The following is a 15000-nucleotide window of genomic DNA, read 5'->3' as shown; positions in this document are numbered from 1 at the left end:
TTGTCATCACTTCCAATTTCACTTGTTTAATCTGTATCCTGACTGAGTTTTCTATCCTGATTGGATTAAAATTGGTACCTGAAAATTCATGTTCTGTTTAACCCATTAAAACCGGGAAAGCATGTGTCATTTTAGCCTTTGGCGTTGGCTATTCAAAAATAGCAGATATACAAGCTCACAGCACGTCACTTTGTGCCGCGCTGCAAGCTTGTACATCTGCTATTCTTGAATAATCTTGAAAGAGTGAGAACTACTGATTTAGAAGGCATTTGTAGAATCGGCCTCGGGTCTTAATGGTTATAAAGAGCTGGAGAGACATGGAGACTCCTGTTACTGAACAAACACTCTGTAGCAATGAGTCAGATCAGAATATAGAGCTGTTTAACACTTATTTCAACCAAAGAAAATGACTTTAAAGCGTATCTTCCTGTCTTATCTCCACCCAGGACGCTGAGCGTCTCCAGGTACACAGCCAAGAGCTGGAGCATCAGCTGTTCTCTAAGGAAAGAGAACTAGAGCATCTCTTCCAGAAGCAGAGACGGGTGAGTGGAGATCACACATTCATAGACGTGGTAGACGCCATCCAAGGCAGTGGTATGTTCAAATTCAGCTGACATTCTTATGTGACAAGGTCCATTTCCCACCTTATTCTAAAAGTTTTGGTGCACCTTCTCGATGGCTGAGCCAGTTATCAGCTGGCTTTCTCTGGCATGATTCATGAATATTCGTTAGTGTCACATTATTTCATTCAAATAGTTTTTTATGAGAATTTCTATATTTCAATTATCTAAAACAGGATTTTAGAAATTGTGAATTTAATACTGTAGGCTGTGCACAGCAGAGCACAGATCTCTGCCAGTAATCTCCTCTCTCTGTCGTTCTTTCTGACTTACCACAGCACTGACTGAGTTGAATGAGCGGTTGTGCACAGATATTAAGACTCTCGCAGTTTGGAGGTTTTGGGGTATGCTGTCATGTTGTGTTAATCTTATGTCGGCTTGCACTGCAGGGCGAACTTCAGTGTCTGCATTTGGCAAGACACCGCTACATCTCATTGTAGCTTGTAGGGACAGGACTTATAATTACCTATTGTTAGTGGGACATTTATTCCATTGGCTGGAGGGACGATTCATTACACATTTAAAGAAGACATAGCTGTCGTTGGCTGATTTTGAAATATATTCAAGAATTGAGAGCTACAGTAGATAGTGTATCGGTATCGGAAAGGAAAAAATGGTATATCGGTACATCTCTACTCCTCCTCCTTCGTCCAGTTGGAGGTCCAGTGTCGGGAGCTGAGCAGCGAGAAGCAGGAGAGCCGGGTGGAGAACGTCAAGCTGAAGATGACCAACGACGAGCTGTCCAGAGACCTGGAGGGCACCAGTCAGGAGCTGGCCCTGGCCCAGGAGCAGCTGACCATCCTGGAGGAACAGGCGGCCCGTCTGCACCAGGACAAAGAGATGTGAGTCTAGTAGCAACACAACACACTACTATGCACTTTTACTCTGTTCCTCTTTGCTTTAAAGTCAAACTTTTTCTTCTTCTTTCATTTTCAATATTTTTTTATGTAATCTTTCACTGTAATATCTTTTTTTTGGGGGGGGGCAACTTCTCAAAACACAAAAAAAATACTGGAAATGTACTTATTAAAATACTTGTAGTACTGAATTCTAGGAGCCACCAGAGCTGTCGCCAAAAAGAAAAAAGAAAAATAATGAATGTTACGAAGTATGACTTTAAAGATACAAAACCCGGCACCTATTTTAATTAGGGGTGTGCCAATATATCGTCTCGCGATATATCGCGATACGTTTTCGCGACGATATGTATCGTTTTGGGAAAAAAAAATATCGTTTTGAATTTTTTTTTTTTTTACCAATCAAAATAATCAGGCATGCAAACAGCCCCGTGTTTTTTTTTTTCGGCTCAGGTGTCACACTATTGCCCTATTTGGATTCAAAACGGCTGAAAAGCTACAAGTTTGCATGTCTGAATAATGCAAAAACAGAATTATTTGTTTGCATTTCCTTTTTTTCTCCCCTATTTATTTTCATAATAAAAAAAGTGCTTATCGTATCGAAATCGTATCGAAGTTGTGAGCCAAATATCGTATCGTATCGTTTCGTGAAATTAGTGTCGGCACACCCCTAATTTTAATGAATGTATGCATAGTAATACATTCTAACTGATACAAATGCAGTGGTTTGAGGAGGTCTTCATACTCTTCCATTGATACATTTAGACCCTGGTGTCGGTTAGGACACCTATTGCACTGGTTGACATATGTCCTTTGACATTTAATTGTATACCCTACATAAAATCTAACAGTCTATACTGTACGATAATACACTCTTTCTGTTCATGACGGCTGAGAGTGAGAGTTTTCAGTACGTCTGCTCTTCTGAACATCTTCTCCATGCATTACCCAGTAACACATTCATATTTAAACATTGGTATTTATGTTCCATTTTCCAGGGAGATGTACAGAATAACTGAAGGTCTGCAGAGAGAAAAGCAGAGTCTAATGAAACAGTTGGACCTCCTCAGGTAAGATAGGCATTTTACGCATTGTATCAGTAACAAGTCTTATCATGTTGTGCTTAACCCATTAAAACCGAGAAAGCTTCTGTGTCATTTTAGATTTGAGATTGTAACCACTTTAACTATTATTTTATACTTTGGCTATTCTAAAATAGCATATATACAAGCTCATAGCGGGTCATGAGCTTGCAGATCTGCAATTATTTTTTTCATCGTGAAGATTTGAGCAAATCTTTGAATATACGTATTTTTTTAAGCATTTTGAATATATATATTTTAAAGCGAACATTTGTAACTCAAATCTTTGCTTCTGGGGGTCCCTGGAACAACATATTTTGAGATGGTGGTCCACGGCCAAGTACATATAATTTTGGAGTTCGTTGACATCACGTTGATTATCTGTTGGAACCCTAAATGAGTTCAAACTTGTAAATAAATGTAGTAATAATAATAAGGGTAATAATAATAATAATAATAATAATAATAATAATAAATAACATTCATCTCCCTTCAATCTGTCTTCAATTTCCTTTCTCAACCATCCCAGAGAGATGAACAAACATTTAAAAGACGAGCGTGACATGAGCTTTGGTGTGGTGAGTTTTAAATGTTTCATCTACAAACATATATTCACATTTATCCCCTAGTGGTATTACCAGACTATAATGGTACCGTAATAATGGTTGTCTCTAACGTACAATGTGTTCCCGTTTCTTCAAATAAGCCTCGAAGTTCACTCAGAAAGAAGCAGAAACCCAGAGCGGGTCTGGGCAATTTATTCGACGACGCCAGTCAGCCGACGAAAAGGTGAGTCTTTTATCTTCCAAATGCTTTTAGCATAAATCACATCTGTCAGGGGCTTTCATGTGTGAATGGATAAGGATTTCCTCCCCTATACTACGGAGAAGGGACAAAAATCATTATCACAGATGAAAGGAGGTAGAACTGAGGTATTTTAACCCATTCAATCCGGGAACGCATCTGTGTCATTTTTTTGATTTCTTTAGCTATTAAAAAATCGTGAAACTGTGTGCAAATCTTTGAATGTATGTATATAGATTTTTAGCACAAATCTTTGCTTCTGGGGGTCCCTGGAACCAAATATTTTTAGATGGGGGGGTCGGGACAAATACATATCATTTTGGGTGGTCGTTGACATGAAAAAGGTTTGAGAACCACTGATATTATAGCAACATACGTTTAAAAAAACAAACTGTTAGGATTTAGAAGACATTTGTAGAATCCCCAGAAGCAAAGATTTCCCCGGTCTTAATGGGTTAAAAGAACCCATGGCACAATAGTGTACGTGCAATTACGTACACATTCTAAATGAGCATTTTAGGTGAAGTAAGACTAAAAGCAGATGGGTATTTTGGGCATGCTGATTGTATAACCTTGTGTGTTAGGCAGTGTGTTCAAAACTGTCCCTTTTCAGGAAATGAAAACAAAATTAAGAACCTGTGTTCCAATTAATCCAATGTAGTTATTATTTAGTATATATATAGTCATATTTTTCATTGATTGAATCAAATAAAACACACAGGCAGACATAACTACTTTCAACCTGACCTGGCAAAAATGTGTAGATCTGCTATTTTCATTACTTTTGCACAGTGGTGGAGAAAGTAACTAAGTACTTGTACGTGTAGATCTGCTATGTTCAAAATATTTGTATACATTTGAAAACTTGAAAAGGGACATTCTGCATAATGAGTACTTTTACTTGTGGTCCTTAAAGTACATCTTGATGCCAATAGTTTTGTACTTTTACTCAAGTACATTTAGAATTCCGGACTTATACTTGTAACAGAGTACTTCTACATTGCAGTATTGATACTTTTACTCAAGTAAAACATTTGATTACTTTTTCCACCACTGTCTTAAATATTGAGAACCGCTGCTTTAAAAATGTTTTGGACTCAAAAAGCCTCTGAATTGATACGCTCCATTCTCCCCTGTCTTCCCGTCTTGTCTCCTAAAGAACCTCTCTTATGGTGGACGGGTCCTACCAGTATCTGGAGGCCTTGCCCATTGAACACCTTAAAATCGTGTTTGTTGCTTCCTCCTCCTGCAGCGAGGACGACAGCGCCACTCCCAACGACAGCAACAGAAGAACTCAACAACAGCGCCCCTCCCACTCCGCGAGGGAAACCCCGGGCCTGGCCAGCAACGGCTACGCTAGCGCGGCCAAAAACGCCGCCGCGGCGGCGGCAGCGACACAACAGCGCGGGAAGGCCAAAGCCAAGAAGACGCTGCGCACTAGCAAGATACCCGTCTCGAAAAGGGCGCCGCGCGAACGCAAGGAGGCGGGGACGAAGCGTGGAGGGGTGGCGGAGGAGGAGGTCCTGGACGCCCCGCTTGACGGATGGCCCCTGCGGCGGGTCATCTCCATCGAGGAGGACCACCTCCCGCACCTGCTCTACGGGGGGTCCTCCCAGCCGCTGCTGCACCAGCTCAGCGAGGAAGACGAGGAGGAGGATGAGGACGACGACAGTAACGAGGAGGAAGGGGAGGTGGTGGTTGAGGAGGAAGAGGAACAGGAAGGTAGCGCCGTCGTTGCCACCGAAGCCCCCGCCTACCAGCCTCCCCCCGCCTACGTGCCCGTGTCGGCGTCGGCGCCCCCCGCGGAGAGGAAGTCACGCTTTTCCAGGATGAAGAAGGCCCCCATGTTTCCCAGAGGCCAGCCTGTCGGCAAGGAGACCCAACATGTACGTCAGTGGTTTTCAACCTTTTTTATCGCGTGAAGGACCCCCGAATTGACACATATTAAGCCCACGGACCCCCATTTGAAAAGATATGCCAGGGACTCAACCATATGGGCCTGACGGGTCCATTTGGTTCCCCCCCAACAGTGGTCCTTGAGGGGGTTCCAGGGGGTCTCCAGCTAAATGAGGAACTGTTAAAACATACTGTTTCAACATACAGTAGTGTTCATATGATCGATTCTCACTAATGCTCATTATAATGTGGCACCATTTTTGTCTACTCACTGTGTGTCTCAGAGGAGGGGTTTAAATAACTTAAGTCATATTACATTTTTCAGCTATTTTAAAATAGCCACTCTACAAGCTCAGAACGCGATGGGACACGCGAGCTTGTAGACTGAGCTCTTTATTCGTTCTACATCAAATCTCGAAAATAGCCGATCTCTAAGCTCACAACGCGTGATGATGGGGTTCAAGTGGTTAATATCCCTCTGTTCTTGTGTGCGTGTGCATGTGTGCGTGTATGTGTGGTCTTCTGTCTCCATCAGGGGGTCAAAGAGGGACCCTCTCTCACACCCGAGCGCCTGTTCAAAGTGCTGCTCATCGGCAACTCGAGCGTGGGCAAGACCTCACTGCTCCGCTCCTTCTGTGAGGGACGTTTCCACACGAATACCACTGCTACTGTGGGTGAGAATACATGACGGGACACAGAGGTGGAGCCGCTGATTTGAGCTGTAGTTAGTACATAGGAAAGTTACTGGTTGTAGTTTGGAATATTATATACATATATATATAGTCCCTGGCATAAAATATTTTCATATGGGGGTCTGCGGACAAATACATATTAATCTGGGGGTCCTTGCCATGAAAATGTTTAAGAACCACTGGTTTAAACAACATTAGGAAACACGCCCAGATAAACAACTACACTTCAGAAACAAGCCCAAATAAACAACTACACTTCAGAAACAAGCCCAAATAAACAACTACACTTCAGAAACAAGCCCAAATAAACAACTACACTTTAGAAACAAGCCCAAATAAACAACTACACTTTAGAAACAAGCCCAAATAAACAACTACACTTCAGAAACAAGCCCAAATAAACAACTACACTTTAGAAACAAGCCCAAATAAGCAACTACACTTTAGAAACAAGCCCAAATAAGCAACTACACTTTAGAAACAAGCCCAAATAAGCAACTACACTTTAGAAACAAGGCCAAATAAACAACTACACTTTAGAAACGAGCCCAAATAAGCAACTACACAAACAACCGCAACCCACAACTACAAATACTTACAAGCAACTTTACAGAAAAACAAGCCCAAAGTCGCTCATAATAAGCGGACATGGCAACACTTCTGCCTGCCTGCCTCACAAGTATAGTAATACACTGTGTGTGCTCTACGGCACTTGCCTTGCACGCATGTCGGAGAACAACTCAACATCACATGAAAGAGCTTGTGAAGTCACACTGCCTGTCCCAGGGTCCTGGCACACATTGTACTGAGGATTAGCTCACTTCAAATCTTCTCCTTGGCTTTCATCTACAAGATCTTTCCCAGTCCCCCCCTGAGCTATTATATCTCAAGGTTGCTGCATTCAACATTTGATATGGACACAAAGCTGATATAAAAGATATAGCTATGCCCTCTTGTGGTCATTCACGAGTGGTACCCACAACACCCCAGTGAAATAGAGCAGTGGTTCTCAAACGTTTTCATGTCAAGGACCCCCAACTTGACACTTATTAGATTGCGGACCCCCATTTGAAAATGTATGGCAGGGACCCCCATAAGAGAACATTTTTACAGCTCTAGCAGTGATTCTCAACCATTTTAATTTCAAGGACCCCCAGTTTGACATGCATTAGGCTATGGACCCCCATTTAATGGCATTCCTATCTCTGGGACCCCAATTTATATAGTAAAATCAATGAGAGGTTACAAATTATTATAAATGGTTCCATTTATAGACTCTCAGAGTTACAGACAAGGGTCCATTTGGTTCCTAACTATCCAACAATTAGCTGGGAACCCTCTGGAACTCCTTCAAGGACCCCTGGGGGTCCTCAGGCCCCACTTTGAGAACCAATGAAATAGAGAACACAGATTCACTATAACCAGAGCCACTGAGAGAGAGTTAGAACACTCCCATAGACTACTCACAACTACGGTTGTTTATAAATGTGCAGTATACATAAAGTTTGATTGATTGATTGATACAAAAGAAAGGAACCCTAGAAATAATGTCATTGTTCATTGGTGTCATTATCAATTGTTTTGTATGTTAGGTATTGACTACAGTGTGAAGTCACTGACTCTGGACAACACCCAGGTAGCCATGCAGCTCTGGGACACAGCTGGACAGGAGAGGTCTGTCACTCTTCATGCTCTGCATTTCAGTTAACCCATTATTAAATGACATCTGTGTCATTTTTAGATTTCTTTGGCTATTCAAAAAAATAGCATATATATATATATAGATCTGCTATTTTTGAAGAATCGTGAACATTTTGTGCAAATCTTTCAATATATATATTTTTAATGCAAACATTTTTAACTCAAATCTTTGCTTCTGGGGGATTCTACAAATTTATTCTAAATCTTAACAGTTTAACCCCCCCCCCCCCCCCCCCCCCATCTCAAAATATTTTGTTCCAGGGAGTAAAAAAAAAAAGAATTATATTCAGGGATTTGCAAGCATTTTCACGATTTTTCAAAAAATAGCAGATATAGAAGCTCACGAGTGCCGCGCTATGAGCTTGTATATCTGCTATTTTTTTTTAATAGCCCAAAAAAATTAAAAAATGACAGATGAGTTCCCGGTAGTGATGAGCGGGCCGACCCGTAACCCGCGGGTTGAGGCGGGTTGGGTTCCGTGGCGGGGCAGGGCGGGGCGGGGCGGGTCATGAAAAAACCCGACCCGCACATCACTAGTTCCCGGTCTTAATGGGTTAACCAAAATGTTTATTTTTGTTTAATTTTAGTTTACTAATAAGTATTAACCTTACACTGTGGTCTCACACAGGTACCGCAGCATCACCAAGCAGTTCTTCAGGAAGGCGGACGGCGTGGTGCTGCTGTACGACATCACCGTGGACGACAGCTTCAGAGACGTGCGGCCGTGGCTGGCCAACGTCCAGGTCTGACCTCTGACCTTACAGTTAGCACACAGGAACTCCTCTTTGGATGAAACCATCAAATAATCTGATAATTAACGATGGACACTGACTAAGTATATTCACTTCAGTGCATTTCTTTTTAGTGTCTGCACTTTACTTGGGTATTTATTATTATTTATTTTTTTGGAAGCTTAGGACTTTTACTCCTCTAATATTGTACTTTTGATTCCACTGAATTTCTAGAAAGGGACCTAATCAAACACACTAATCACCTCTGCCCTTTATATTTCGTCTATTTTCAAAAGATTCTTTATACATTTTGGACTTGCGAAACGTGACATTATGCACAATAAGTACTTTTACTTTTGGTACTTTAAGTATATTTTGATGCCAATACTTTTGTAGTTTTACTCAAGTACATTTTGAATATGGGACTTCTACTTGTAACAGAATATTTCTGCATTGCAGTTTTGATAGTACTTTTTCCACCACTGGAAATGTGTAATTGAAACACTCATTAATTGTATTTATTAATCCAGGAGGCAGCAGGAGAAGGAATCCCCATCCTGCTCCTGGGAAACAAGATGGACATGGTGGGAGACAGGGAGGTGTCCCACAAGGAAGCAGAGCAATTTGCTTATGTCAGTGTGAAATGATCAAGCTTTTTCTTTATATTTTTATGTTATGATATTTTATGTTATGTTATGTTCAGTGGTGTAAAGTAACTAAGTACATGTACTTAAGTACTGTAATTAAGTACACTTTTGAGGTGTTTTTACTTTAGTGAAGTCATTCCAATTTTCAATACTTTTACTTCTACTTCACTACTGTTACATCTCTGAGGAAAATATTGTACTTTTACTCCACTACAATTTTTTGAAAACGTTAGTAACTAGTTACTTTTTAGATTTAGATTTGTATTACTAAATATACATTAACCACTAAAGCTCTCTATATATTTCTGCTATATATATATATATATATATATATATATATACATATATATATATATATTATTATTATGCTATTTACGGTATATATATACCGTAAATAGCAAGCTCACAACGCGTCGCATCGCGACGCGTAATGAGCTTGTATATTCAAAAGTTTGTATACATTTCTACTTGTAACAGAGTATTTCCATATTGCAGTATTGATACTTTTACTTTAGTGAAATATTTGAGCACTTTTTCCACCTCTGGTGCAGGAAAACAAGTTGATGTTCTTCGAGGTCAGCGCCTACACCGGCTGCAACGTCACAGAGTCTCTGACGCACCTGGCCAGGTAGGCTGTCTGAACATGACCTCCATGTACCTGGTCTTTCTAACACCACCAGTGATTCTCAACCTGTGGGCAGGGGCCCCACTGGTGGGCTGTGAGGATATTGCAAGTGGGCCCCCAACTACTTCTTATTTTTATATCTTTTATGGAATTTATTTTTGTATTTAATTGTACAAGAAATTGAAAATCTTTTGAAATAATATTTTTTTCAAATGTAGGAAACAGGATATTTACTCATGAGTCGCGACCCATAAAAATAGGTCTGCAACCCACAAATCGGTCCCGAGAGGGCCGAGACCCACTGTTTGGGAAACACTACTTTAATCCATAGGCACCCATTGTCTTGTCTGTCTGTCTGTCCATCTGTCCGTCTGTCTTGTCTGTCTTTCTGTCCAGAGTGCTGAAGGAACAGGAGGACCGCGTCAGGGACACGGTCATCATCCTCAGCGCCCAGCCCGTCAAGAAGAAAGCCTGCTGCAAGTAATGACAGAGGGGGTGAACTATCCCTTTAACTCCCATATACGGGAGTTAAAGGGATAGTTCACCCCCAAGACGTTGGGGGTGAACTATCTCTATCGATTACTCACCCCATGGAGACTTGAATTCATGGATATTTTTTTGTTTTTGCCAATCTATTTGATGACCTGCAGCGGTTCCGGTAGGAGACACAAAGAGTCTCCGAACCGCTGACTACCGGTCCGCTGGTCATCAAATTATTGACTTAGGAATGCGACAAAAACAAAAAAATATCCATGAATTCAAGTCTGCATGGATTTTTTGGGGTGAACTATCCCTTTAATTGTTCATTCACCATGGTGGGTTTGGTGATAGGACAGGATTTAGACACTACTACACTGTAAAATCCTCAGTGTTCATGTAATGTCATGCTGTGTAACGTTCTCAATTAAATTAAACTTATTTTTGATATAATAATTCAAATGTATATTTTTCACAATAACCACTCCACATAAATGTGTTTTTCGACAGCTTCTCTGCAAAAAAAAATGTCGCGAGTTTATTGCGCCAAAATGACACAGGCACTGGAAATATACCAGCAATGTATCTATATATTAATTAAGTTAATACGTACCATTTCTAACAACATTGTTGTTGTTTGATTAAATATCCTCAGTACTAAGGTGCAATACTACAGCCTACTCATTCCGACGTCATAAAATCTCCCGGTTTGGACACGTTTCCTGAACTATAGTTCGGCGAGTCACAGGACATCTGGAGGTGCACAGGGTTCCGAGAAAAAGTTCTGGGACCGTCCTTCCGAAGCTCGGAATGACGTCAATTTGTAATTATGTCACCTCCCTCTCCGAAGAAAGGTTTGGTCGTCGGAAAGAGGATGTATTGCGCTTAAAGCGCGGTTTTCTTCTGAAAGGCAGGGTCGGAATCTGAAGATTTTCCGATGTCGGAACAATATGTATTGGCCTTAAGACTCTGCAGCATTCGTTTTGGAGCGGTACTTATGTGGTTTTGTTTTGAACTGAGTTCTGGGAATTGCAGTTCTAACTGACCATAGACAGAAGTTGTAATGACAACGGTACTACCAGAGGTGTTGCAAACAAGACTACTAAAGTGAATGTTACACAGTATGACTTGTAACCGGAAGGGTACATTTGGTTACATTTGTACACTCTCAGAGTTACAAATGGACAAATTAACACCAAGGATTTTTGCTGTGTAGTGTAGGTTTAAATGAATGTCAATATAGTGTGATGTAATTACCTTTCTGTAAATATTGCTGTATTAAGCTTTGTCAAATCATAGTATTGTAATCAAAAACATTACAAAAGCTAGGAAATCCTGTATTGTAATTAGATTTCCTTTTATATAAATGGTCACTTTGCCCTACAATATGTGCAAAACAGAAAAGAAATTATGGATGCATCACAATTACATTTATAGTCTCTCTAAATGTGCTGTGTAAAATATTTTAGTGAATCAATTTGTAGTGGTAGTGAAAACTAAGACAAATAAATCAATTTAATTTGCAAAACAAATATGCGTAAGTGAACGTCACAGACAACAACAGAATAAAACGTTTTGGTCTTTGTATCTCTGTCGTTTTATTCGCCATCATCTTCATCTTTTCCCATATAATATTTTTCTATCCATTTCACAAGTGAAACTGTTCATTTATGACATAATATTGCATTGATGTTGGATCATTATTTTTAGGCATTGTTTAACTGGCACCACAGTACTTCTGAATAATCTTCAGTCAACGTAAAACACAATGTCGCTGTCCAGCATAAACCTTGTAATTCCATGGTTTTCTTTTTTATAAATTATTGCCCTATGACTGTGTCGAAAAGTAGCAAAAATGTCCGATCTACAAGCTCACAATGTGAGATACAGTATGCTGTTTTTGCTATTTTTTGAAAGTTTTTGCCTATAATAAGGCCCAAAATAGAGTGGATTTTATAAATATTTAACCAATGAAAAGTATTAACGAGCGTGTGACTAATTAATAACTACACTGGATCCATTGGAACGCAGGTTATTTTTTCCATTTCCCGAAAATAAAGTTACGGTTTTGGACATACAAGGTTTCCACCCGACAGCAACTCTAAAATCACTTACATTTAGCATCTTTTCTGGAGTCGGCTTGCGACAACATCTTTCACATGCAAACGATTAAAACAAGCATGAACGCGCGAGGCCCCTGGCGCACTTTGCCGGGTTTCGCGGCTTGCCGATTTGCACATGCGTTGCTGCATTTTGTCCACGAATGTTCTGAATTTCACATTGTGAAAACGTTCATTTTGGTAGGTATACAAATATACAGTGAAACTTGGGTACAAATAAAAATCTAAATACACAACGACCGTGCTGTCACCCTGTGGAAACGAGGGCAGTACTTTACAACCTGGCATTCACTAGAGCTGGGCGATATGGACAAAATCAAATATTATCACTATTATCAATTTTCTTTTACATTTTTCAAATATTCTCCAAAAAAAGCAAAAAAAAAATGCCGATCTACTCGTGTTTGTGTTGTGAGCTTGAAGATCGTCAGTTTTCACTATTTCTGGAAAAAAAACGTTTTGTTTTTAAAGTATAAAATAAGGCTTTAAGTGATTAAAACCAGAAAAAGACAACACTTACGCCATATCACAATATTACGATATCCAAAAAATCCCAGACAATATCTAGTCTCATATCCTGATCGATATATATCGATATATTGCCCAGCCCTAACGTCTACTATTATACAGGAAGTATACTTTCACCGTTTTATGGTCAAAGTAATTGAATCTTTGCGAGGAAAATCAAGTTCCTTTAGGATAATACATTCAGCTGATGTTTCCCAAGGCAGTCGAGGAGTTAGTAGAGTTGATGGCATTATATTGCTCGTAGTTTCTTGGCGTATTCCGATGACATCACATCGTAGGTGCTGGCGTGACCTCGTCCTGATGTGTCTGAGGACACTCAGCAGCCAATAGGAATGCTTCTTTGAGAGCCTGTGTCCTCTCCCCCTCTGTTCAGGGTCGTCTGGAAGGGGGTGAGGGGGAGGTTATTGTGGCTTTAAGAGTTCCTTATCGCATTTTGTAGTCGTGGGAAATGGCCGCCTCGCACAGTTGCCCTTTGAAGTCGAGTTCCAGGGTGAACTCCAGGTCACGCTGCAGGACAAAACGACGACAGAATCAGTGGTGGAAAAAGTACTCCAATTGTATACTTATGTATATCAATATTGCAATGTAGAAACACCCTGTTACAAGTAAAAGTCCGGACCGGACTTTACAAGTAAAAGTCCGGTCAGGGACAAATTTCATTTCATCGACACATTTGCTGACCTGGCCTGGAATCGTACCACTCAGCTATGGCCGACCCTCAGAGAGAGAGAGAGAGAGAGAGAGAGAGAGAGAGAGAGAGAGAGAGAGAGAGAGAGAGAGAGAGAGAGAGAGAGAGAGAGAGAGAGAGAGAGAGAGAGAGAGAGAGAGAGAGAGAGAGAGAGAGAGAGAGAGAGAGAGAGAGAGAGAGAGAGAGAGAGAGAGAGAGAGACGGAATAGATTGAAGAGACAGAGAGAGAGACATGGAAACGGAATAGATTGAAGATAGAAACGGAATAGATTGAAGAGAGAGAGAGCCATGGAAACGGAATAGATTGAGTCATGTTTTTTGCAATTCAACTTAAATGAGTCTGCATCAAGTGAGGCTTGAACCGGCAACCCTGCGATCGTGAGACATTCTTAGGTAGCTGCAACACTACCTATAGTGCTATAGCTTTGTCCAGGCTGATATTGTCTGTTGAGGATCACAAACTCTTGCCTTCTGTCATGACCCAAGCCCCTGTTTCACTAACACAAAGATCACTCGTTCACAAACCATTTACCAATGAAGAAATTGTACATCTCCTCAGAACCAAAACTAGTGAAAGTAGCCGATCTACAAGCTCACAAACCATTAAAAGTTGTCAGATTGTACATCGGCTATTTTCACAATGAAGTATGTTATACATTGAAAAAACATACTCTCATTGCTATCTGAAAAGTTGTGAGATTGTAGATCAGCTATTTTCACAATGAAGTATGTAAAACACACTCAATTAAGTATTTCATGTTATCTTTAACAATTGCAAATGTATTCATTGATAGTCATGTTGTGTGAAATGCAACTTAGATGAACCTGTGACCTTGAGGTTGTGAGACATACACTTAAGCGGGACGCTATTGGACCAACAGACAAACCTCTGAAAAAAGAGATCACACTGATCATACAGTTTCACGCAAATAGCTGAAAATCCTGGGTTTAAGTGTTTTTCAAACTGCTCAAGATTGCGGACAATCTAAGGGCGGTGCTTACTGGTCAACGTGATAGATGTGTTCCTCATTAGTCAAGGCACATGTGTAAGCAGGTCTAATGGCTGTCGGCCAAACGAGGCATGACTTTTGCCTGTTTAAAGTTTCAATTTTCAAAAAATTGCTATAGCGCCCCCGTTTGACCAATTGGAGTAAGATTGGTTTCAGTGATATTTGGAATGGCGCTTTACATTTCTGCAAAGTTTCAAAGAATGGTAAGTCTGCATGTATGTGTTAGGGGCAGATGAATAATTGTCATAAAACTGCAATATTCATTGGCTCATTAAAGCTTCATTTTTTCACTTATGGAAAATATTTTGCAAACGTTTTTTGGCATAGGTCCAAAGTTCATGTGTAAAAAGTTTCGTGCAGATTACTCAAAAATCCCAGGAGGAGATAGGTTTTAACTGTTTTTCATATAATTCAAAATGGTGGGAGATCTAAAGGTCAGAGGTCAAAAGTCAGAGTGTGAAAGTTGTTCAGCATGAGGAGACGCATGTGTGCATCGAAGTTTCATGGCTGTAGGTGAAACAG

The 15000-nt window shown here is 40.4% G+C and overlaps 3 protein-coding genes across 6 annotated transcripts in view; 2 read left to right on the top strand and 1 right to left on the bottom strand.

Moving 5' to 3' along the window:
* Nucleotides 1-10145, top strand: part of cracr2ab (calcium release activated channel regulator 2Ab) — a 17232-nt gene extending 7087 nt beyond the window's left edge. The window contains exons 6-17 of the mRNA XM_084049890.1: nt 447-542; nt 1275-1462; nt 2476-2547; nt 3089-3137; nt 3266-3348; nt 4523-5249; nt 5795-5933; nt 7544-7625; nt 8281-8395; nt 8914-9015; nt 9582-9658; nt 10052-10145. Coding sequence (XP_083906016.1) covers nt 447-542; nt 1275-1462; nt 2476-2547; nt 3089-3137; nt 3266-3348; nt 4523-5249; nt 5795-5933; nt 7544-7625; nt 8281-8395; nt 8914-9015; nt 9582-9658; nt 10052-10139 — 1818 coding nt within the window. The 3' untranslated portion in view covers nt 10140-10145. The remainder of the gene's footprint in view (nt 1-446; nt 543-1274; nt 1463-2475; nt 2548-3088; nt 3138-3265; nt 3349-4522; nt 5250-5794; nt 5934-7543; nt 7626-8280; nt 8396-8913; nt 9016-9581; nt 9659-10051) is intronic.
* LOC311039460 (protein O-mannosyl-transferase TMTC2-like) overlaps nt 1-15000 on the top strand; it is a 377431-nt gene that overhangs the window by 214205 nt on the left and 148226 nt on the right. The window lies entirely within an intron of this gene.
* Nucleotides 13204-15000, bottom strand: part of prmt8b (protein arginine methyltransferase 8b) — a gene marked incomplete at both ends in the record, with an annotated part of 23074 nt that continues 21277 nt past the window's right edge. For all 4 annotated transcript variants that reach the window (XM_084049358.1, XM_084049359.1, XM_084049360.1 and 1 more), the window contains one exon: nt 13204-13287. In XM_084049358.1, coding sequence (XP_083905484.1) covers nt 13204-13287 — 84 coding nt within the window. The remainder of the gene's footprint in view (nt 13288-15000) is intronic.

Source organism: Gymnoscopelus microlampas (assembly GCF_963454915.1).
Source record: "Gymnoscopelus microlampas genome assembly, chromosome: 23".
Classification (NCBI taxonomy): domain Eukaryota; kingdom Metazoa; phylum Chordata; class Actinopteri; order Myctophiformes; family Myctophidae; genus Gymnoscopelus; species Gymnoscopelus microlampas.
The sequence above is the reverse complement of the archived record's forward strand: the minus strand, read 5'-3'. Positions and strand labels throughout refer to the sequence as shown.